The sequence below is a fragment of the Centruroides vittatus genome, unplaced genomic scaffold (genome assembly GCF_030686945.1).
Source record: "Centruroides vittatus isolate TY-2023 unplaced genomic scaffold, ASM3068694v2 contig_874, whole genome shotgun sequence".
Classification (NCBI taxonomy): domain Eukaryota; kingdom Metazoa; phylum Arthropoda; class Arachnida; order Scorpiones; family Buthidae; genus Centruroides; species Centruroides vittatus.
Window position 1 is genome coordinate 1,338,221 of NW_027122566.1, and position 16,168 is coordinate 1,354,388.

Here is a 16,168-nt window from a genome sequence, read left to right on the forward strand (position 1 = left end):
ATAAGGATACCCTTCAAGGTGGGGGGATAGCAGGATGTGAGTGGCCTTCTCAAGTTTACGTGTAGGAGCTCTAGCTTTATCCACGACGAGACGGAATTTGTGATGTACTTTATCCTTTGTGTAACTCACACCAGTAACAGGTTCAAGAAACGTTGTTGACTTCACTCCAGTGTTGTTTGGATGTAGATGTTTAACAGAATTTAAAATTAGAAGAGATACAACAAATGAGAATGCTATAAAAAATCAAAAGTAAACACTTATAAACTTTAAAAAACCAGTTTCATTAAAATAATATATTTTAATACAAACTCACATCTTCCAACAAATATCTTTTGTAGTAACAATTACAGATGTTATGATTTTTTTTTAAAATGTCTGTCCTTTCTGCCCCACTCTATATATATAAACAACTCATTTAAAAATTATTTACAACTATTATTATTACATTGCTATAAATTGGACATTAAATCACTTATCCCTATGAAAAAAAATAAAACTAAAAGAGAAAATCAAAACAATCTTAAAAAACGAAGCAATAATAAATATGTCTACTCTAATAATCTTAAATAGCTTCACAAAGTATAGTTAGCCACAAACGTTTTCGGTCCCCTAGGACCTTCTTCAGATGAAACCTGAGTAGAGTGTGACCCTACGTTCTAAACTCCCATTATGGCTTTAAAGTGGATTGCCTGGACCTTTCTATCAACTTTAAAGATGAAAAGCAACTTTCAAAGGCATGGCAAGTGATGTACGACCCGACGTTATAGCCGCCAGCGCATGCATGCACAGCGATGTTTGTTTATAGTACACATCTGGAGCGAGGGTTGGAATGCATCCGTAATGGGAGTTTAGAACGTAGGGTCACTCTCTACTCAGATCCCACCTGAAGAAGGTCCTAGGGGACCGAAGACGTTTGTGGCTAACTATACTTTGCGAAGCTATTTAAGGTTATTAGAGTAGACATATATAGTAAAAATTATTATACATTTCTAATAATAAAGATTGAAAACAAGAAACTTATTTGAAAAATAAGATTTTAATTCTTCTGAATATTATATTTAAAGATATACAAAAGTAAATCTCTAATAAAGATTTTTATTGAAAAAATTTAAGAATCTGAACATAACTCTGAATCAGCCAAGTCTAAATTGAAATCATTGATGTTAAATGTAATTAATATTTAACATTTTATTTCAATAAACAGAATTATTAGTAAGATTCCATACCTACTACTATAAATTAACTTTAATTAAAAAATGCACAAGAAATTTTTAATTAAACTTTTATCAGATTTGTAATAATAAAAAGTGAAAATTTAATCATATTAAAAATCTAAAACTTATTAAATTAAACTGAATTTTTCAATAAAATAAAAATCATAAAAATTTAGTTCTATATTGATTATATTCAAAATAATCATTGTATTCTGGATTTGATTTTACAATATTTTTAATAACTTTTTATAATTAATGTGTTAATTTGTTACTGTTTAAGATTAATTTTATTTAAAATTTAAATTAATAATAAAGTATCAATTAAACTTAAAAATGAAATTATATAAAGATTTTGCTTACCAATTACAAGTAGGAGGTACTAATTTATTTAATTCCTCCAAAGACTTTTCAGATCTATATTCCTAAATTTTTAAAGTGTATTTTATTTTTTAACACATTAAACTTTACTGTAATATTAATATATAATTAATATATAAAGTATTTTACCTGAACAAATGCAACTGTGACCACAATTAAGATTGCCTAAAGATAAAAATATTTTATGTATAAAAATGGCATTATGTTTTTATTCTATACATTACAAATACTTATTATAATATCATTTAACATTTAATTAGGATATTTAGGGATTAATATAATGGATAACATGACATTAATGAGGTAACGTTTACCTCATGTTTAATAGAATTACTTAATGAGTGTAAATAAATAAATTTCTTACTGCTGTAATACTGAAGGCATCATCATACTGTTTCATGCAAGCACTTACAACTGCTGATGCAAGTAAAAGTAATATTAATGGATTTTTAAACTGTAAATGAAAATGAAACAACAGTTATTTTTTCTGTAAAATAATCAGAGGTTCCTTAATTTTTAATAATAAATACCTGTTCTATATATTTCTTCCATAAAGGTTCTTCTTTTTTAACTATAAATTCATTAAAACCATGAAGAGAGAGCCTACATCTTGCCTCATTCCAAGATAATCCATAATGGATATCAGTGCTAAGCTTACATGCCACAGCATCATATGCATGCTTGCATGCTTCTTCTGTCCGAAGACTAAACATTCCTTTTTCTTCATCTGGTAGTTTCTAATCAAGATATTTAAATAAAATTACTTTATATGGTCAATTGAATTTTTTACATATTTTTATATATAAAATATAAAAAAATATTTTTATAACTATATAATTTTTAGATAAGCTTGAACAGTTAAAATAAATGAAATAGAAGTGCATAAATTATCACTAAGCTTCAATTTTAATGTAGCTAACCTCTATAATTATATAATAATTCTAAGTTAACAGCCAGAAGAGATATAACTTGAATGCTCAAATAGTTTAATTGATCGTGAATGCTAATTTGATCACTTGGATTTATTAGTAAAAGCCTAATTCCAAGCTGACCTTTGCTCCAGATATTTCTAAATCATTACTCATTTACTTTAAATTTAATTACGAACCTTCATAATATATGTTGTAATATATGATGTTTCTATCTATCCTAATGATAAATTTCCATACTAATTTATATATAACAAGTCCAGCAATAACACATCATGTAACATGAAATCTACAACAATAAGATGACATATTTTCAATATGCCAGTAGCTTCAGAACTTTAATCCAAAGTACAGATACAGAAATCAGAAAAACACAAGTCAAATAATACTTTACTATCTCTTCAGCAAAGTTAGATATTGTATTAATATGTTTTTTTTATTATAAAGAAAAATTTTTAATTTCATAATTCAATAATATTAGATATAATATAATTTCAAAATATTTAATAGCAATGTATCTTATATATATTAGGACAGCGTTTCTCAACCTGGGCGTCGCGAGACAATGATAAAATCATTTTATGAGAAAAAATCATTTATTATAAATTTCTAAACATTTTACTTACAATAAGTACACGTGTAAAGAAAAGAAATTAATGTGATGGTTGCATTTGTTTTTCATTTAAAATTTTCTCCATACGTGGATCAAATTATAAAGAACACATACACATCAAGTTGAAACTTGTAAATTGCTCATGTATGTACATGTCATACATGAATGTTCATACCCGTCGCTATAAACGCAGCGATATAAAATAAGAGGAATGGTTGTACTACATTTTTTATACTGTCGGTATTTTCTTAATGTAAAATTAGTGCAATGTGATTATATAATATTTTAAAAAATTTACTTTTATAATTACAGTCAAAATTCAATTAGTAATAGTAAGGCTTACTGCTATTATTCCTTTGGGTAAAGGGGGTCGCAAAATATTAATTTTATTTATATTTACTATTTGGGAGGTCACGGAGCTAAGAAGGTCAAGAATCGATGTATTAGGATAAATTAATATTAGTTTAAAATTATTGTATTCAATAAAGGAATGAAATTAAGTTATAGAATATAGGAATATTTTTAAGAATATAACTAGAATTCTGTCTCATATGCATAATATAAAAAAAAATTAAATTATTTAATGAAAATAAATTTAAATGAACAAACTATCTAAATAATGTTAATATGTCTAATTAGCTGACTAATTTAATTAACTTATCTAATTATTCAAATTACTAAGAGAAGATGACATGCCTATTTCTAGTGGTAAATTCTTCCATTAATAGATTTATGACCCAAATTATATCAAGGTTTATTTAACAAAACTTAGTCAATTCAACAGATAGTTGTTTACATTTTATTGTTCTAATATCAACAACTTATCTGTAAATGGATTATTAAATAATATATTTTAAAAGTTTGTAAACATAAAATTAATCAAAAATTCTCTAAAACTATCAATATACATAACTAATATTTATAACTTGTATATATAAACTGAATACACTGTATGGCATTATTAAAAAATGTATAAAATAAAAAGGTTGTTTCTAAACTTTCTAAATTGTCAAAAACTCTTGATAAAACTAGCTTAAAATATTATTCACTGCATTTAAAAGCTAAAAATTATTTTAATATAGTACTAAATTGTTGTTAATAACAACAACAAAACAATGAAAATTAAAAAATGTTTCTTTATTTTTATCAGAAATATATTGTAATTATACAAATTGTTATTATTATTCATATTTCTTATTGTTTTATTTCTATATAAATTGAGCTAAATAAGAAATAATAATTTTTCCATCATAACTGTCAGGTCCCAAAATTCTTGTCTTATTAAACAGTTCTGAACAACTTCTAATCAATATATAATAGAACTGAACAGTATTAAACCTGCACTCATCGGAAAATGTTGTATCTGTTCTTTTTATTAAATTTCTTAATATGAATAACATTTAAATAAAATGTAATAAGTTTATTTTTATGAAGGTATTGTAATATAAATAACCACAAAAGATTAACTGCTGTATTGTTGAAATAAGGATCTGAATTTCAACCTATTCTGAAATTTTCTATATGCAAAACATATTGGTGTGTATGTTACAAATCCTATTTAAAAAGAATTTGCACTCAAAAGTTATATCAATTGTTTGAACTGTATGTTTGTTTGAATGCAATCTTTTTAGTTGCTCTTTTCATACTATGCTGTATCCATTTTGTTCAACATTTCCAAAAAGCAGTATCCTTAAGTAGAGACAATTTGATGCCATTTCTTAGAACCATTATTTTTGTTTCTTGCATTATTTTTATCTTGTTGTTTTGAAGACAAAACAGCAATATAAAAATAAGAAATGGCAAATATTAACTATATGCTATAGCAAAAACTGCAGAAGGACTACTATAAGATAAAGTATAATCAATTATCAAATAGTTACTATTGTTCATAAACATATAATTGTTAAAACATGAATGATTTTATAAGTAATCTTCCAAATTTTATCCAAATATTCTGATTTCACTGAATAATATTATAAACTTTCTTGTAATTTACTTATAATCTTATTACCTGAAACAGTTATATTTTTAATCAATATTTCATTCATATTTACTTTATCAAGTTGTTTTATAATTTTATGTTAATCACAGATAAAAAACAACAAAATAATAGAATAAGTTGTTCCAAATATCTCAAATTCATAATGAATCTTGAATAATAAAAATACAACTTAAAGCAACAGATTACAGCAGCATTTCTCAAAGTGGGCAATAACGCCCCCTTGTGGGCATTGAGTAAATCTAGGGGGTGCTGGAGGCACGGTAGGTACTGAATGGTGACCAAAGGCAAAAGTTGGGGTCACCGACAGCCATTCCCTTTCCTCTGTTAAACGGATAAGAGGAAACATTGCGTTTAATCGTTTCCGGATGTTGAGAACAATGTACAGTAAGGTCACAAAGTGTGAGATTCATAGAAAAGTTTTCCTAAGAATATTTCCAATCCTTTCTCACACAAGAGAAAATGGGCTAGGGGGCATTGGGTATAACTTTATGGAACAAAGGGGGCAGTGGATCGAAAAAGTTTGGGAATCACTAGATTACAGTACGATTGCTTTCTTCAAATATTATTTCACTTCACTTTCACCTTAATCCATAAAATCATGTATATTAATTTACCTTCTTTGAACTTCATATTATAATTAAAACTTATTTAGGAATTTTTTTTTAAAAGTGCAATATTTTAAAAATTATGATTATTCTTCAGAAACATTCTCTTCATCTTCAGTAGAATACATTTCTTTTTTATTTCATATAATTAGTAAAATTACTACTTTTATTTTTCATTACAACTTTAGTGAAATTAGATCTTAAGATAGAAAAATTGTTAATGCAGATTAGAAAATTAAAGGAACATATGTTGAAGCTAATAAAGTTAAAATTCTGATTGTTATAATTTCAGGCAATGGACAATTATTAAATTGTCCATTGCCTGAAATTAAACATTTCCCAGAAATTTCAGTTTAAAATTCTAAAAAAAACAGTAAATGTTCTAATGGCTAAAGTTCTTTTGTTCAAATGATTAAAATATGAGTGACTAATGACATTCATGTTAAATAAATATACTTCATCTACCAATGTAACTATTATAATTGAAAAACAATTATAAAAGATAATATATCTTTAATAGTATATATATATTCAGTTAAAATTTCTAGAAATATTTTTGATCAACTAAAGAAGTCTAAGTAAAAGCTTCTTCTAATAGTGAAACTAGTGATCTTTATCACGTCTTTAAAATTTGTAGCCTGAAGAGAGGTTGGATAATACCAATCCAAAATCCATTCTTAAATAGGAGAATAAAGTGAATTGTTTTAATCTTAGTCTCTATTTATTGCAGATAATTAAAAAAGACAGGATAAAGATCACTAGTCTCACTATTAGAAGAAACTTTTACTTGTTATATTTGTTCCATTTTAATAATTTTATTAAATAGTTTACTAATTGAAGCATTTTAATGCAGCAAGGTACCTTATTTATAATATTTGATTCTGATAAATTATCTTCCTATTTTCTGTAAGTTTTTTAATGGCTAAATTATTCACAAACTAATTTTAATGTTTTAAGTTTAATTTTTAAGATAATTTTTATAAAAAGATAAAAAGCATACTTATTGGATCATTAGTTTCAAAAGAGCTGACAAAGTTGTTGTCTTTCAAGGAAAAATCAATTTTATAATGATTAATAAATATTTATTAAAAACCTTTAGCTATGTCAATGACCTCATCATTATTTAGAGAAGTGTGGCTATGAGTGGCAATTTTTAAAAGAGATAAATTAAAATTCTATTAGGAGAAAATCGATATAGTCAGGCTGGAAACTAAAAAAAAGTTCCTTAATATAAAGAAAAAAAAGTAATGTAAAACATCTATATTCTGAAAAAAGAGTTTATATATAAACTTTTCATCATTCTGCACATAGGATTTATTCAATCCTAAAGAAAATGCTATTTAAAAGAATAATTACACATGTAGAAGTCAAAAATAAAATAACCAAATAAATCTAAAACATAAGTTTTTGAACAAAATCAAAATTTGAAAAATCAATAAACAAAGATAAACTTTAATTAAATAATATCATTATACTATAGAAAGATATATAAAAAGTTTAGTATTAAATATCTTCTCTATGTAAACGATGCAAGATTAGTAAAATAATTTAAGGAAATTTTCTCAGAGAAAAAATTAACTGAAAAAAAAAGAGTTCTTTATGACAGAATTTGGAATGGTAAAGAACTAAGACATATGCTTCCAGACATCATTGTTTGTGAGATATATATAAATTATTAATTAAAGGCATGGTAATAGACAGAATTCTCTATGAACTATATAAAAATAAAGTGTCTAAATAAAGTATGAGAAAACAATTAAGAATAGCTTGAGAAATAAATCAATAAATATTCATAACAACAAGTAAAAAAAAAATATTTAATAGGATTTGGTTATTTATAAAAAATTATGAAAAATATCATTAAACATTTAATAACGTTTAACAAAATATATGACAAAAAACTATTTTATGGAAAAAGAAACTTATAAATAGTTGAAATTAAAACAGTTTTTGAAGTTAAAATAAAAAAAAACCCGTAGTAATAACAATGCCATTTGAAATAAACTCTGTTCTATATTATTCTATATCTTCAAATGTTCTGATACTAATATTTTTATCTATTTTATTAATGTAAAAAAAGCAATAAATAAACAATTTAATGTATCTTCATTTCAAATACTAAAATATTTGATTCTATAAAAATTAAGCATAGTAAACAACAAGCCTAAATATAGAAACAAAGAATAAAACTTTTTGGCTTAGTCTTGTTGTTTACTATGTTTAATGTATAAAAAGCCAAATTATTAAATATCTGAAATGAAATTATATCAAATAATTTTTTATAACTATTTTTAAATTTTTGTTTAATATTGTTTCAATCAGAGAAAAATGATTTTATTTAATAATTTTCTCTACATAAAAATTACACATTAAAAAAAATTGAAACAATTTGAAATATATACATATTTATTTCATGAAAGATACTTTCAAATTACTGTAAATAATATATATAACACAATAATTAAAATAAAATATGAATTAATAATTTAATATAACAAATTACTATGTTTTTGAATTATTAATCTTATTATAAATTAATTGTAGCTTTATTTTTATGTCAATAGAAAAATGTAATTTACTTATTTAATGATTAATTTAGGAGCGAAGATTTCATAAAAGATTAATTAATTTTATTGTAGTTTACAATTATTTTTTTATTTTTCCAAAAAGTGATTAACTTTTCTAATAAATTTTAGTAAAAAAAAAATCTATAAAATTAAAAATTAAAAGAAAATAAGTAACGTTCATATTAAAATAAATAAAAAAAAATTAAAAACCGAGATCAACTTTAATAAAGTTACATTAAAGATGGAATTTTCAATGTTAATAGTAACATTTAAAAATATCCTTTACTTATAATAAAAACTAAACAACATATATATTTAACATATTAAAATTTAATTATTTTAATACAGTACTGTAGTTATAATTTAAAAATTTAAAGCAATAGTCAATGATAATTTTTAAATCTTGAAGATATAAAAAGATTGCCAGTTTCATTTAAATTCTGGATAGTTAATAAGTTATCGGTCGTATAAATAATAGTAATTAAATTGCTTAAAAACCAATATAAAGTCTCCTTAAAAAATATTGCACAAAATGTGTATTATTATATAAGTGAAAATACTGCAAGTCTATTATTGATATGTTCAAGAATAGGGCTACTAAATAAACTATGATAGAAAAAATTTCTTTATAAGAGACCTCATCCCTCATCTTTATCATGAGGCCAGCATTAAATCCACACCGTAAATGCAATAGAATTGATAATTGACTTGTTAACACAGTTGGTTCAATGAAGTCTTGATAAGGGAAGATGAAGAATTATGTCCCTCACCAGCAGTAAATTTTTAAAAATGTGGTTTCTATATTTTACTATAAACTTTTTAAAGTTAAATTTGAATTAATTATGAAAACTGCATTGACGGGAATTATAAACTAATTGATGAATTAAAGCATTTTCTCAAATTTTTTACACAAAAATAAATTTGCATGATTGCTTTTGTTTTATACAATGTATTATTTCATTTTACATCCATGAAATAAAACATTAAAATATTTACATTATTATTTCGAGATAAATATAACAGCTTGTATATAAAATTTAACATTTATACATATTTATGGCTAACTTCAATTTAGGCCTAAACGGTTATACACAAGGCTCTGTTTCAGCCAGAATGTACTGTACCAGCAAATAGCATGAAAAAGTATCCATAGTACCAGTAGTTGCTCAGTAAATATATTATATGTTCAGTCATCATATATGTATACCAGCAGAATTTTTTTAGAAAAAGAGCACTGATTACATAACAATATATCAGTTTATATATAAAATATAAAAAATTAAGGAAAATTATAATGCCAATAATAAAAAAATTTCATAATTTTATTAAAATAATGCAGGTTTCTTTGTTATGGTAAGAATAACAACATGTTTTACTATAAATCATATTACATAAATCTTATAATGTATAATACTAAAAATATAATAAAAAATATTTATCTATCTAGAGTAAATCAATAAAATCAATAATGAATTTATAAACAATGATGTTAATAAACTAAATTGTGAAAATTTTTTAAAGAAAATTAACAAAAAAAAAATTGTTTTTGTCAACTGCTATATCTCTTATAAAAATAAACTGTGGTAAACTGTTTTCTATTAAAAAAAAATATAACATAATATATTAATTATTAATAAGCTTGTATTAATTAAAATTTTATTCTTAATGAAGAGAGTCTACATTCAATTAATTGCCCTAAATATCAACTATGCATGTCTCAAAATATAAACCTCCATTTAATGATACATTAAGTTACATAAACTTATATAATCCAGGCCATTATTTTAACACAATCTATAAACAAAATTTAAAATATGCAAGTATATACTTACAAACTATTTTTTAAAGGCGTTACGTTTTATATAACGTTGAGTAAGTAACAAAAGTTATAACTCTATGAACAAGTCGACTCATATTCAAAGTTGAGTTGATTTTTTCTAATTTAAGTAGAATTTTTTTCGTAGCCGATTAGTGATTATAGGCGCATTTGATGACGGGTTTATCAAGTAAAAATGGGTGTGCAGTAACTTGTTTTAAGCCTTACCTAATGTACTGTACGTTACTCGTTCAGGCTACACGCGCCTTTCTAAAAATTACTCACATGTACTGTACTGTACAGTACGTCAGCACGGCAAGATATTCGATTCATCATTTCTGAACACTTATCTGATTGGTTATTATAATATTCCCGTACTAAAAATCATCTATTCCAATATCGATACGACCTTGAAAACACCATAAATTTCACCATTTATGATTGTCAAGAGTTGGGTAAGATGTCTTTTGAGTTTTAACTAATAACACATTAAAAGTTTAGCATGACGTAGCTTATGTGAAAACAATAATCTATATACGTATATCGATTTTGTATGGAGCTCCATTACTAAACGTTACATTCTGTAACAAGAACAAAAACCGGTTACGTGTAAAGACAATGCCGTCCACCATATGTTTATGGCATAACACACCGTTCTATTTTACAGAATTTATCGTATATCGATATTTAAATAACTAAATCAAACTGGTTTTTTAACAAAAAAAACTATTATGACTTACCACTTTAAAGCAGAAAAGTTATACAGGAAATAAAAAAATATGTCCTTCGATAAGAGTTGTATGGCTTCAATTGATAAGGTTTTTAATTAATACGTGGTTTACACTTCTGTATTATCCAAAATGGATCAACAGAATAGTTTAATTATCGTTGTGTAACTATAAAAGTTATTTGCCTATTGCGAAAAACGGAAATTCTTGTAACACTATTATAAAATAAGGGAATAAATTTGTACTGTAGTTTGTTGATCTACGCTAACAAACTAGGATAAAGCATACTTACAGAAACCTAGACCTTACAGCTGTTACGATACAAAAGCGGTCACTTCCGCCTTTTTGAACTTTTTTTTTGTGGTTAACAGTGGTACGTTTTATTTATTTCTTTGTAAAAACACTTCAGAATTTAAAATTCAAATATTCTAATTTTTAAAATGAAAATGTCATTGCTGAAATTTATAATTTATTTTATATAACGAAACCACTTAAACAATGTTATTAAAAATACACATATTTTTGTTTCTATTGTATCTGATTACATAAAAGCTAAAGTTTATTAGTTTAAATTTATTTGTTATTTAATTGGCGCTTATCAATCCAGTTGCAAACTGACATTAAATAAACAAACAAACGACAGAAAATTACATACGAATTAAGCAAATTTTACCTTCATAAAATTGTAATATAAAACATGAAGCAGGCAAACATATAATTATATTAATTCTCAGAATAATTTCGTGTGGACTATAATGACTTTAAAAAAAATAATTAAAGAAATACTGTGATGACAGTTTTTTTTAATACCGAGTTTAATTTTGTGTGACCCACTTTTTACGCCACACAAAATAATACTCGTATTGATTGTTTCTCTATACACTTTGATAGAATGTATAACGTACTACACTAAACAAACTAAATTTTATAAGCAATTCAATTAAAACACCTTTATTAAGTTTCTGAAAATAAAACTGAATTTAGAAGATAATGGAAAACGTGTTATAATCGAATTTAAAGAATCGCATGTCATTTATTCGTGGTATTCGAAGTAAGATAACAGAAGCAACACTTAATGTAATTGTATTAATTTGAAGAGCTATAATATTTTTAAAGTTTTCTGTTAGATATACACTACCACTACTCTTAATTGAATACAAATAGAATATTTAAACGTAGCATCCGTTTAAATAACTAGTTACAGTGCATGGTAAAATACAGTATGTTAAGTAAAAATATCGAATTTACAGATTTCGCTGACCTCCTGTCTGATGACCTACTTTTGAAATGCGAGAAACCTCGCCCATAAAACTAATTTTAGGTATAAGAAGTCAGTAGCATAATCTTATTATTTTAAAATCATTTTTTTTTTTAATTTTGAAAAAAAAAATCTTCTAGATTTCTGATTATTTTTCTAATTTATTAAATTATTCAAATAAAATATTATAATATAATATAGCAATTATTGTTGTGGAAAAAGATATCAACAGGAAAAGATTACAGAAACGATGTACTTTGACCTACAATTATGAAGTTAATATAATAGAAGAAAGGCTGCAGTAACTGAAAAAGTTTTTAGTGTGTTAGCATCAATTAAAATTTAAAAAATCCAGAACAATCAATAAATTAGTCATGCACCCTGTAATTCGTGTAAACCTTCATCAGTCGATACGAACATCAATTATAATGTAATGTGTAATTCTATATTAATGATGTAGCAAAATATGATAGAAAATCGAAATGTTTTCTGCTAAAAATCAAGTTCGTGTAGTAGGAATAGAAGATAACCTATAATTAAAAACTCATTTTTACACTCATAAAAAAATAACATCACTATATTTATTATTATTTATTCATAAAAATTATAATTAATTTAACGATTATTCTCTGTTAAAATAATCAAGTAAATTAAATAAAAACACTGGTTTATTACTTTCGCAGTTGCAATATATAAAATTATATACTTTAAAGTGTAATTTCATAAATAATTGTAATATAATTGAAGAATTTAATTTAGTTTCTTGTAATTAAATTTAATTCATAATATATTATTAAAATTTTAATTAAATAAGTTTTTTTAATAAAATTATTATTAAAATGACTGTAAAACAATTTTATTAAAAAACTTATTTAATTAAAATTAAAGTTGAAGTTTTTTTTTCAATATTTGTACTACCTTATTAATAAAGTATTATTTATAAATTATTTAAAAAAAAAAACATAAATTTAACAAATATTTATTCCAGTTTTCACTATTTTATATAAATTCTACTTATATTTTTGGAAAAGTATTGCTTAACTTGTAGTAATTTATATTCTTTCTACGAAGCCATGAAATATAATCGAATATATAAATGCTTGAAAATTTCTTATGTAATACAAATAAACCTTTACAATAAATTTAAATTGTAATACTGAGAAAGTGTAAATTACTTTCTAAATGCATCATTTTAATGAGATAAAGCAATTATAGTAAAATAACAAAATGCAAAATCATTTTATTAAAAAAAATAATAAGAAGAATTTATTTTAAATAAATTTAAATTTATAATATAAATTCTGAAATAAACTTACGACTTTTTTTCTCTTTAATAAAAATAACCGAAACATTTCAAAATATAAATTTAAAAAAAATCCAAATAAAATAACAGTTTACATTTCTTATAAACTGGAATGTTTGTTTATTGATCACTTGTTACAGAATTCTTTTAAAAATTTAACTCTTACTACGTCAATTTTGATTTTTTTTAAACAAAAAACACTCCTTTAACTATATTACGGCTTATTGCACCATTCAAATATAAAAAAGAAATCATTCAAATTTATTTTTAACTATAGTACTATAAAAGTTATAAAAAGTGATATTATAATTGATTTCTTAATATAAAAAAAAAATTCTATTTTATTCAATAAAATTTTTATTGTATAAGGAGCAATTTCTCCCGTTACCGCGTAAGATAAATTAAATAAACCAGTAACGAGTTGCTCGACTTTTCCGGCAACATTTAAAATTTTGGTGGCGCCATCTGTTATTATATTTTATTAAAAAACTTTTTATATTTTTAACTATTATAAAATGGCAAAAAGTTTAATTTTGAGGATAGGGACGGGTTTTATTTTTAAAAAATTTAAAAAAAATTGTAAATGCTAATAACGAGTAAAATCCCTTTATCTCCCCACTCCGTCGACCTTTAACCAGCAAAATGCTAAAAAATAATTTTTTAAATGGACACAATACAAGTAAATAAAGCAAGTAAAATAATATATAAGAGTAAATTGCATATATTTGCTTATGCAATTTAATTTTATAATGAAAATATATTAAATATATAGTTCGTATATTTAAATAAATATTAATGAGAATTAACAAAATCAGAATTATATATTTTAATATTAAATGTTATTAACAACTAATTGTAATATATAGTATTTAGAAAACTTCTGTTTTGAAGGTTACACGATCATCTACAATAGATAAAAATATTTGCGATTGTTTGGGAAAATTAAAACCTTTTACTGTATTAATATGTATGTACGTACTGTACAGTCAATATTTATTTAGTAAATAAGTAAATTATATAAAGATACAGTTAAGTGATACGTATTTACAATTTTGATTGTTGAATTAAAGTAAATGGCATTGCTACTAATACAGTACGCAAATAAGAAAAATATTTAAATAATGGATATATAATGGATTCTAAACTAGCAAACTACTCCAGAAAATGTAATATAAAGTACATTTGTTCCAAGAAACCACTCAACCAAATGTGATGAAAAATCTAAAAAATATTAGGTCTACATTTAAAGATGTTGCAATAAATCAGCGATGGATAATTTCCATTCGGGTGAAATCTTTACTAAAATTCAAATTTTAAATTTAACTAAAGTTTAATTTAATTAACATTTCTGTCGATTAAATCACTTATAAAGTTTTTAAAAACATTTCCTTTTTTTCCAAATGTATTTAAAATTTAATATAATTCGTTTAAAAAAGATTTAATAGAACATTTTTATTTTATAATTAATTTTTATAATTTCTAAGTACTTTTAAAAATACTTTTTCATTAATAAAGAATATTGCCGAATTTTATAAAGCATTAATTAAAGTTAATCTTTTTCACAGTAAGTTAAATCACAAACCAAAACTTGTTAACTTTTTAAAATTATAAAATTTTATAAATTAATTTAAGTTAAATAAAAAATATATATGAAACAGAAAATTTTAAAAATATAAAATACATTCCATTAAAATTAAATGCTGCATTAATTAAATTTAACAAACAATTTCCGAAATTGTCAAAAGTTTATTTTTTGAAAAGTGCGAGTAAAAATGTCTATCTAATGACTGCTTTATTTAAGATTAAAATTTTTATTCTAGAATTTATGCATTTTTCTTTCATAATCTTCAAATATAACAACTGATTTAATGTTATATAATATTTTATGCATTAATTAACAAAAAAAATGTAAAGTAATTTTCATTTTCTTCATTAATGAATAATATGCTTATAAATAGAAACTGCGAATTTCTAAATGAATATTCTGCATCTATCATTAATCCTGAAAATTATATATATAATTTATAAAGGATAAGTCTATTAGCAAAATTAATTGCTGTTTGAACTTTTTCGTAGATAAAACATCCTTTAAAATTTTATACAGAAATATATATATAAAGCAGGACTGTGTTGAAGTTTATTCCAACAACGTCCTGAATAAATTAAATATATTTTCTATCCGGAGTGTGGAAAAAGATTTTTCAATGCTGTTTAAACGTAGAAACATCCCGTTTAATGTTTTCACCATCCGTTTAAAAAATAAAACATTACAACTGTTAGAACTTCTTTTCTCTTCAAAGAAAATATGGTTATTATTTATTTATTTATTATTATTATTTATTTTTTTTAATTTTAAATTGTGAAGTTATTTAAAGTTTTAAAATTCAAGTAACTGTATAATTTTTATTCAAAGATAAGCTATTCGTACACTCCTTCCGTCAAATTCTGACGAATATGTAAATACACGAGAATTCTCAAGTCGGGTTACGAGTTTTGAGTCGTATTGAATATTTTATAAGAATTTTTAGGTCGTAACTTTGTTAATGTAAGTTTGATGCGCATAACTTTGCCTTATCAAATTTACAGTTTGACTTTAAATATTTACATTTGTATAATTTTTTGGTAAATTAAATTATAAAGGCAGTCTCGATTTATATTTTTAAAACATCACATGTATAAAGGTAGCGAAAATAAATCAACGAAATTGATACTACGTGAAAGTAATATTATTACTATCGTTTTAAAGATAATATGT

At 23.5% G+C, this 16,168-nt stretch overlaps 1 protein-coding gene across 3 annotated transcripts in view; it reads right to left on the reverse strand.

The window, feature by feature from the left end:
* SPoCk (secretory pathway calcium atpase) overlaps positions 1-16,168 on the reverse strand; it is a 53,035-nt gene that overhangs the window by 33,944 nt on the left and 2,923 nt on the right. For 2 of the 3 annotated variants that reach the window (XM_067279480.1, XM_067279479.1), the window contains 4 exons: positions 2,123-2,329; positions 1,957-2,046; positions 1,722-1,757; positions 1,575-1,636 (listed from right to left, as the gene is read on the reverse strand). In XM_067279480.1, the coding sequence (XP_067135581.1) occupies positions 1,575-1,636; positions 1,722-1,757; positions 1,957-2,046; positions 2,123-2,329 (395 nt within the window). Of the gene's footprint in view, positions 1-1,574; positions 1,637-1,721; positions 1,758-1,956; positions 2,047-2,122; positions 2,330-10,864; positions 11,024-16,168 lie in introns of those variants that run through there. The other variant, XM_067279481.1, reaches the window with a different exon arrangement.